Source organism: Alosa pseudoharengus, unplaced genomic scaffold (assembly GCF_046254945.1).
Source record: "Alosa pseudoharengus isolate Yale_2024_CS ecotype anadromous, Long Island Sound unplaced genomic scaffold, YU_APseudo_1.1 YU_APseudo_1.1_scf_2, whole genome shotgun sequence".
In the NCBI taxonomy this organism is placed as follows: Eukaryota; Metazoa; Chordata; class Actinopteri; order Clupeiformes; family Clupeidae; genus Alosa; species Alosa pseudoharengus.
Window position 1 is genome coordinate 24,157,377 of NW_027468663.1, and position 10,052 is coordinate 24,167,428.

Consider the following 10,052-nt stretch of genomic DNA (forward strand, 5'->3'; position numbering starts at 1 on the left):
TTATTTTCTTTCGCCAAAATATTTTTGGTAACTTCTGTAGACATCCAAAATGGGGTGGGGGTTAAAATTAGTAGGAAAAAAAAACTATTGCATTAAACAGTCTTATATATCTTTTTGCCGTGGTATAGTCTTAATTTTCATTTAGATGTCTTGAAAAGGTCTTAAAAGTCTTTAAATTTGCACTTGGAAAATGTGCAGATACCCTGAGAAAGACCGTTGGTTAGCTAGCTCATTTAAAATATCCTAAACTTTTTTTGACCCTGCCTTTAAAAAAAATCGGAATCGAGAATCGTTAGGAACCGGAATCGAAATAAGAAATCGGAATTGGAATCGGAATCGTTCAAATTGAAACGATACCCAACCCTACTCATATGCACATACATGTGCTGTTGTGTGTCAAAAATTAAGATTTTAAAAATCCAGTATACTGTAGAATATTACATTTTCTTCATTGCACAAACACGCACCAAGAAACAAACTGACAAAACCACACGCAAACACACATACACACATATACACACACACACACATGCGTAGATCACCGACACGTGAGGATGGGGTGAGTGTGATGAACTGACGTTAGGGTAGGTCACACACACACACATACACACACACACACACACACACACACACACACACACACTGTGCCGCGGTACAGGAGTTAATTACAGCCTGATCAATAATTCATTAGGCCGTCAGGAGTCCCAGAAACTCCCAACTAAGCACTTTTTTCTCCTTTTTTTCCCCTGGAAAGGCAGATTAAAGCGGATTGACTCGGTAATGGATTAACCTTCCTGATGCTCGTCAGGATCACAAGAGCATGTATGAATTGATTAAGGGGTGCAGGGGGGAGGCACACCTCTTCCACTAACAACCACGTCGGCACTTTCTATATAATTATTTCATTAACTTCACTTAATTTATTTCACTTGAGAATCTTCTTTTTTTTGCTTTTGGCTACTGTATAGCCCAGGCTGTATAGCCCTGCCTCTCTCCAAACTGAGCAGAATCATGTAGTGTGAGTCGGGCCAGAAAGGCTTAAATGACAGCTCCTGTCTAAATACACACTCCTTTGCTCTTTCAAAACATGTGCTCCCAGAACTGACAATTTCAGATAATTATAAATTCATGTGGCAGGTGTTTTTTCTCTACAAGTCTGGAAGTCCTGAAGGGATGACATGATAACAAGCACATTTTGGCAAAAGCAGAGGTGAGGGTATTCACTCTCTCTCTCTCTCTCTCTCTCTCTCTCACACACACACACACTCACACGCACACGCACACACACACACACACACACACACACACACACACACACACACACACACACACACACACACAGTCTCAGTCACTCACTTTCTAATCCTAGCATTAGAACCCTGTGAACAGAACATAATTCTGAGCATGAGCTGGTGGTGATTGTCACATTGCTGACATGACTCTTCCAGCTCCTTCTCTGGACCCACTCTCTGAATCCTCAAACATCCATACTATGAATAATAGACATGTAGAAATCTCATGACCAAGTTAAATCAGTTGAGGCCAACAAAGTGAAATGCTAAAAAAGGGGGAGATTTAAATGAACGGAATTCCCATGACATTAAGGTTATTCCCCTTTGACCAACAACAAAGTCGCTAGAGAAAAGGCCAACGACTTTCCAACACATAACTGTCCATCATGTAATTTCTTAAACATGGGGACATATTTAACATGTACAGACCATTTCCTGTTCCGGTGGTTAAGCCTAGTCCTTGGCTAAAACATCTTTCCGTGGGAAATCTCAACTTTTCTTTTATCTAGGACAAGGATAATCCATGCACAGGAAATCGGCCCAGAATGATATAAAACATTTCACAATCTCACCAAGGCTCTTAAATTCTACATCAATTATCTATTGTGACTTTATAAAAGGAAAACCTTGAAAACGGTTCATTAGAGATTAAATGCACAGCCATAATTGTACCCACCCACAACATCAGACAATAGCCTTGTTACTCAAAAGCACAGAGAGAGAGAGAGAGAGAGAGAGAGCACATAGTAAATGCCTTCCATGTGATGGTCCCTTTCACTCATATGCAATTTATGACCTTGACAACCAATTGAAAGCCCTGTCAGGTTACAGCCACGTCCATTTGGTGCATCAATTAACAGCTGAGATCTGACAACAACAAAAACATGGCCCGAAATACCTGCAAGTATAGACTCCCCCACTAGTAACAACACTGGTGTTACTGGATGTACTAGTTTAACTAATTGGTTCACAAAGCAATTATCCAATCAGCATTTATCAATCAGACAGGCTTCATGAGCTGTGCATCAGGTCCAACAGTTTAATTTACAGGCAAAAGAAAACAGACGTATCTGTGAACGCATTTAGATTGCTCTGCAGCTCCGTCTGGCAAACTTCCCATTCGAGATGGTTTTGGCATCACCAAAAACCCAGGAACCAATCACAGCCACTAATCTGGCATAGGGCTGGCTTTATATGATGACAAATGACAGACAGTGGAGCATGGTTGGCAGTGCATTGAGAACTACCAATGGCTGCTCAGTGTTTAATGGCACAAACGTGAGTAAACAACTGCATTTAAAAAAAAACTTTGTTTACAAGATATGCTTGCTGTACTTCTGAAAAGATTTGGTAAGAATTTACAGTGCCAATTTAAGTTTAATTTCACTGCTGGATAGGCCCCTTGGAATTGAATGGTCTGGAAATCAGAATGATTTTTGGTCTGGTTTCAGCCAGACTACAACTTTTTGTTTTTTTTTAAACCCATACTTCTCAACACACATTTCAATGTCCCTTACCTGTTTGCCGTACTTGCTTGCTGTCTGGCAGCCATAGTCAGAGCATTGGTCTGAACCCAGCGACATGGCGTCGGCGTTGGCACTGCCTGTACTGGCCCCGTTGCTACCTGTGAAGGTGTTGGTGGGTGGCAGGTCCTGGACGGCCTGGTGCTTCTTGCCCTCGATGGGCGGCGAGTGCGGCTGCAGGTGGACGGCGGGCAGCGGGGAGCTGGACTTGTAGTGGCGTGCCAGGTCCGGGCTGGACTGGTGGTGGTGTCGGCGCGCTGTGCCCAGGCGTGGGCTGCTGGGGTCTCCGGCGGCAGCACAGTAGCGTGCGGCGATGCGCTCACTGGCGCTGGCGCTGTCCTCCTCGTCGTCATCGTCGTCATGCCGAGCTCCGCCGCCACCGCAGCCGTTGACCGTCACGATGCCGCTGTAGAGCGAGCGCTCGGACTTGGCGGAGGTGCCCGTGGAGCGCTTGTCCCGCCGGGGCTTGCGTCCGCGCTCCGCGGTGCCACAGCCGCCACGCTTGTCGGCCTTCGACTGGGCGGAGGCCGGCGGGCTGAACAGGTCCTCCTCGGGCTTGCCAGCCTCGTAGCCGTTCTTACCCTGGGCCCCGCACTGGCGCGCCGTCACCACCAGCAGGATGACCAGGATGACGGCGGCCGCCCCTGCCAGTACGCCAATGGCCACGCTCAAGCGCTGCTTACCCAGGGCCCGCTCGCTGTCCGGGTCTCCCGCAATGTCCAGAGACAAGGGTGCTGCCAGGCTGCGTGCCACCTGCACAGGGAGAGTGTAGAGGAAGAGAGGAAGTGATGGGCACAATGCAACAGGATCAAAACAAAGATGAAGAGATGAGAAGGGTTTTTTTGTGAGGCACAGTGGGAGATTCCAAGAAAAAGAAGGTCAAGAAAAGTAAATCGAGGGACAGAGAGAGACATGACCCAATTTAAGAACAATTAAATGAGGAGTTGAAGAAGAGATATTAAGAGAGAGAGAATGATAAAGACAGGTAAGAGAGAGGGGGGAGAGAGAGAATGATAAAGACAGGTAAGAGAGAGGGGGGAGAGAGAGAATGATAAAGACAGGTAAGAGAAAGGGGGGAGAGAGAGACAAAGAGAAAGAGAGAAGAGAGAGAGGACACTTTTGCACAGCTTGTTTCTTGTCTTGCAATAACAACATGTTATTTTTTGCAAGCTATTTAAGACTCCTTTCTCCTGATGTTATGCCAGACTTTCAATTATCATGTCACAGCTTCTATCTTCAATCATGTCATGGTATCCTTTCAGTGAAATGTGTGTGCCTGGACCCCTGGAGTATGTGCCTGTGTGTTTGTTTCTTTTGCTTCGCTTTCGCTCTGTGTGTGTGTGTGTGTGTGTGTGCGTGCGTGTGTGTGTGTGAGAGAGAGAGAGAGATGTATGTGTGTATGTGTGTGTTTGGGTGTGTGTGTGTGTTACAATGCTTTAATGAGCTGTGGCTTCAAAGGACAGCTCACTAGTACCTCTGCCTATGACTTTGTCTGAACCCTTCATGGGCTCACTTCCTGTAACATATTGAGGCTTTTATCTTCTGCACTTACACTGGGCACCATCCAGTAGGTACAGTGATTCTACACACAGACACCTATACCACCAACTATACAGTGTTCAGTGTACAGGACACATGTACACTACTTTTTATAAACTGACATACATACAGTATTAACTATAGAATGCTCAATAAATGTTTATGAAACATGTTGCCCCCTGAGAAAACTAAGAACAATTTTATAAGGGTTTGATGTAGAGCAGCATTGTTTACAGACGGCCTGTCAGATCAGCTTTTCCATTGTGTTTAATCCGAGACACTGCTACAGTCTCTTGTTCTACAACACAGGGCTGTGTTATTGCCCCGTGCGCTGCTCTCCACAGCCCTGCACCTGTCTAAGGTTTCACCTCCTTTCAGTTTCAGCTGTAAATGAATGTTTGGCTACTACCCCTTCAACGTGATCCAGCCACTGTTCTGACATAAACCGATGACTGTTTTCATATTGTGAGTGCAACATCTCACAAACCAATTCAGCTCACTAGCCACATGGAAGACAGTGACCCAGGTTTGGCATATTGGCTTCAAGGAAGTGTTACAGCAGAGGCTACAATATCATTGTTGATTCAAAAGAGTAATGTATTTTGAGTGAAGAAATGTTCCTGCTGCCAAGGTCACAGGCATGCAGTAATGTTTAAACCTTCATCACAACAGCCATGAGATTGCAGTGCACTGGAAAGTGGAGTGTATGTGTTCTCTTCTAGCACTAAATAAATAAAGACTCTGAGATGAAATAACCTTCTGACTTCTTCAATAAAAAGTGCATAAGAAATGTTCAAACTACCATGAATAGGGTAGAAACTCTTTTCCTGCTTTCAATATTGTGTGTCCTTGTTGACTCGTTGAGGCACTGCAGTCCTTTCACTGTGTATTTTCAATACTGACATCCAAATGTAGGGCAAAGAAATAAGAAATCCTTCCTGCTTACCCATCCTACTCTAACCCAGTTCTTATCAAAAAGCCATCTGTAGTGCATATCAACACAGACACAAGAACAAAATACTGGCAATGCTGCTGTTCTGCTACTCACCTGAGCGTCCACCAGAGTGGCATTTGCCAGGCTCTCGTTGATGAAGACATGCACCAGGGCAGTGGCGCAGAGAGAGGGCACACCGCTGTCGTTAACCCGCACGACCAGCCGGTGCAGGCCTCGATGCCGTCTCTCCAGGGGCTCCGTCAGGGTGATCACCCCGCTGGTGGGGCCAATCTCGAACAAGCGGAAAGGGTTGCCCCCGACCAGGGTGAAGCGGAGGTCAGCGTTGGAGCCCATGTCCCTGTCGGTAGCGTCCACCGTGCGCACCACAGTCCTGGCGCTGCTGGCAGGGGACAGGAGGGCGTAGGACTCGTTGGACGGGGCGGTGACGGAGGGGGGGTTGTCGTTTTCATCCGTCACAAAGAGGGAGACGGTCGCGGTGGCTGAGAGAGGGGGGTCACCGCCATCGACTGCGCGCACGCGAAACGTGTAAGCGTTGCGGCGCTCGCGGTCAAAGGAGGCGGATGAGAAGATGGTGCCGGTGTTGTTCTCGATGGAGAAGACCTCGTCCCTTCTCCCACTGGCCTCGCCATCCTCGGCCTCCGCCTCGTCGTCCTCCACAAACAGGCTCAGCTCTGCGTTCTCACCCTCGTCCGCGTCTGTGACCGTAACCATGCCAACGGGGCTGTTGGCCAGCAGGTTCTCCTTGACGTAAAAGGTGAAGACCTCCTGGACAAACTTGGGCGCATTGTCATTTCTGTCGGTCACCTGCACGACCACAGTGGCTGAGCCCTGCAGAGATGGGGCGCCCTTGTCCCGGGCGATCACCCGGAACTCATAGCGCTCTCTCACCTCGCGGTCGAGTGACCCCGTGGCGCGTATGTCCCCATTATCGGTATCAATGTAGAATGCCCCGTTAACAGAGGGGTCCAGGGAGTATGCAATCTCAGCGTTTTTGCCGCTGTCTGCGTCAGCTGCTACTACAGTGACCACCCTCTCACCTGGGGCATTGTTCTCTGCAAAGTGGACCTCAATCAGGTTCTGAGCGAAGGTCGGCGCGTGGTCGTTCACATCCACCACTCGCACCATCAGTGAGCTGTTACTGGAGAGGCTGGGACTCCCCGAATCCACGGCAACAATGGTCACGCTGTACTCACGTGTTGTTTCATAGTCAAGTAGGGCTGATGTGTGCAGGAAGTACTTCTTACGGTTCCTGTCAAAGGCCTCATCTGCGGCGGGTAACGGGGCCAGTGCGGTCTCCCCCGCTGGCTTGAGGGTGAAAGGCACGTCTCCCACCACGGTGCATGTCACTGCTCCATTCTCCCCTTGGTCCCGGTCAGACACCTGCACCAAGGCCACCGGTGTGTCCACCAGGACGTTTTCAGGGACCAGGGCAGACCCGTCCCGCACCGGGATGCGTCCAATCTTGCGGATCTCCACTACGGGCACGTTGTCATTCTCGTCACGGACGTTGAGCACCACGGTGGTGCGATCGGTGCGAGGCGGCTGACCGCGGTCGCGGGCTGTGACTGTGAACCGCAGCTGAACCACTTCCTCGCGGTCGATCCGGTGGAGGACACTGAGCCAGCCGGTGGCTTCGTCCAGGCGCAGCAGGCGCCTTACAGACTCAGTGGCCGCGCCAAACACATACTCCACCTGGCCGTTGACGCCCACGTCCCGGTCTGTGGCACGCACCTGTAGCACAGGTGTGCCGGGCGGGGTGTTTTCGGCCATCTCGGCCTCATACACGGGCCTGTCAAAGCGGGGGCTGTTGTCGTTCACGTCAGTGATGGCCACGCGGAGGAGAGCCTGCGAGGAGCGCGGCGGGTTGCCGCCGTCCCGCACACGCAGCACGAGCTCGTAGGAGTCGCGCGCCTCGCGGTCCAGAGGGCCTTTGACAATGAGCTGAGGCTGCTTCTCACCATCAGGTGTGTCAGCTACCTGCAACTCAAACACGCTGCTTCGCCCGCCACTTCCTCCGCCTGGGGCTGCTCCCGCCGCCATCATAGCGGCGTCAGGGCCTCGTCTGCGGTCCCCGCCATCTGCTCGTCCTATAGGCCCCCCTCCAGGGCGGCGGAGTGAGGAGGAGGTGGATGGAGCTGAGGGTCCCGCACCATCTTGGATGAGCTCATAACGGTCAATGCCGTTGCGTCCAAAGTCGCGGTCTGTGGCAGTGGGCAGGAGATAGAGAGTGCCAATCGGCCGGTTCTCCTCCACCGACAGGGTAAGGACAGGGGAGGGAAACGAGGGGGTGTTGTCATTGATGTCAGTGATGACTACACGACCCTCAAACAGGTCCACCCAGCTTTGCAATGGGCCAATAACAGACACCTCAAAATCCAAGAAGCACTCATTCTCATCAAAAATCATCTGACACTGTGGCAGGCGCTCACGGTCAATCCGGCGAACTGTGGTTGTTAGCTCCCCTGTCACATTGTCAATTTTGAAGTACTCTGAGCCTGACTCCAGTGCAAAGGTCACGTCTCCGGTACCAATACCAGATGAGGATAAACCCAGATCTGCTGCAACGTTTCCAATCCGCACATCAGGGGGCCCCTCTTCTGCCACGCGGTATCGCAGCGCTGAGTTGACTCGCGGTAGCTGAGTCAGCAGCTGCAGGAGGAGCACGAGGTAGCAGCAGCAGCGCGCGGAGAGCACTGCGCCAAGGCTCCTGCTCCTCATGGCTCTCTCTTTCCCTCTCGTACCGTCTCTCCCGCTGCAGTTTCCACTTGCCCGGAATGGATGCCGTCACCTTACACACCACCAACAATAACTGAAGTGATGGATAAGCAGCAAAATACCTCTGAGTTATCTTTCTGACTGTTCTTCCTTTGTTGGGTTTCACAGTTCTTTAGTTTCCCAGTCACGTTCGCGATGTAATGAAATTAAAATTCCTTCTAGGGAAGAGAGGTCCATCCATTTACCTGTAATATATCCACTTGACTCTTAGTCCTTTGAAATGTACAGTAATTATAGAGGACAGACGTAAATAAAATCATGTAATACACTTCTCTTTACTTGTTTGGATTCATCTGGATTCGACAGAGTGCCAGTTTGTCTTCCGTTTTCAGTCTTTCAAACTGCAATGCAGCAGAACACAAAAGGGAACTGTCCGCGACTTCAGCTTCGGGACACTGGAGTGGGCTATCTAGCAAATTCCCTCATTTCCTTAAGCATATTATATACTACGGATTGTTATAATGCTTTCGGCAGGTTGTCCCCTTACCTTTTAACACAGCGGAAGGAATATGTTTGAGCTTTCCCGCAGTCAAGTAGTGCCAAAGCGGCTAGATTCCCTCACGGTTAAGTTGAATAACAGTGCTTTTCCAAAGGAGTTCTCAGAGCAGAAAAATATAAAACGCTTTACGGTACGTTTGAGCTCAGGATCACGAAAAACAAACAAACAACAATAATTCCGGCGGAGCCAGTGTAGACATCAGTGAAGTGTTCCGGGATAAATGCGTCTTTTCCAAGTCCCGCATTCTCAGTCCACGCGCCTCCTCCTCCCCTCACCTGCACGTTCTACTGCACTGCATGTGAGCGTCCCTCAAATGATGCTGCAGTCTCTCTCTCTCTCTCTTTCTCTCTCTCTCGCTCTCTCTCTCTCACACACACACACACACACTACCCTCTTGCTCTTCTTTCAGCCCCCTCCGTTCACTGCAACATTTCCCTGACCACGTAACTTGATCGTTCAGCTAAAACGGAAGAAACGAGAGGCAGCGTGCTATATGCTCTCGCATGTTTGTGTGTTGATGTAGGCCTACATAGTAGCCTAAAGGCTATATTTCCCTTACGCTAGCTAAAAAAAGTACAGTTAATCGTATCAAATTAAGGTTATTAAACAGTGCAAGTGATCAATAACGCTTTGGCTTTTTTGGCCCAAACTGATAATATAATGAGCTAAATTAATATCATAGTGAATTAAACAAGTTAATAATGTGTCCGAATCGAACAACCTGGTCATGACAGTTCAACGTAATGCGCGAGAAAGTGTGCCAGTGACTTTTCCCCAGGACCTCAAAGGGAAACCTAACTTATATTTAGGCTACTTCAGAGGCACACTTATTCTATTAGTGGCCTATATTTCATACGGCACTCTTTTGGCAAACGCTGAGGGTTAACTGATACAAGGTCTGTTGTACATGCCATTGCTTGCCCCTGTCCTCTGTTAGAGGTCATGTTATGATTGACAAATTTCATTTGGGCAATATTATCTACTTGTTCAATGTTACTTAGACACATTACAGCACAATTAGCACATTTTCACGATACCTTTATTTTACAATACTGTGGTATTGTGGTACTTTTGGCTTAAATTAATAACTATTGATCTTAATGCCGCGGTGCATAGGCTATATTTGAAACGCTAGCAGTGTTTTATTATTTATTTTATTTTCGCTATCTGATGACCACATATCTCATTGTTTTAAACCGAATGCGACACTACATGACTACATGTAAAAGGATCGTCCCTGTTTCCCAAAAGTGAATATACAGCAAGCCATCTCTCTCTCTCTCTCTCTCTCTCTCTCTCTCTCACGCTCTCTCTCCTCCCCCCTCTCTCCACGGGCTGCCCCGTAGCCACGCACAACCAGAGAGCGCAATGCAGCACTGACAGCGCTGCTCGGTGTTCTCAACAAAAGGAAACGCGGAGAGCAACCCCTATGTCTTGCTGTCTTCACAGTAAACTCTGTCTCTCGTATG

General features: G+C 48.8%; 1 protein-coding gene across 1 annotated transcript in view; it reads right to left on the reverse strand.

Moving 5' to 3' along the window:
* pcdh7a (protocadherin 7a) overlaps positions 1-8,784 on the reverse strand; it is a 28,602-nt gene extending 19,818 nt beyond the window's left edge. The window contains exons 1-2 of the mRNA XM_076294251.1: positions 5,403-8,784; positions 2,810-3,568 (exon numbers count right to left, since the gene is read on the reverse strand). Of these exons, the coding sequence (XP_076150366.1) occupies positions 2,810-3,568; positions 5,403-8,027 (3,384 nt within the window). The 5' untranslated portion in view covers positions 8,028-8,784. The remainder of the gene's footprint in view (positions 1-2,809; positions 3,569-5,402) is intronic.
* Between the last annotated feature and the right edge of the window lie 1,268 nt (positions 8,785-10,052).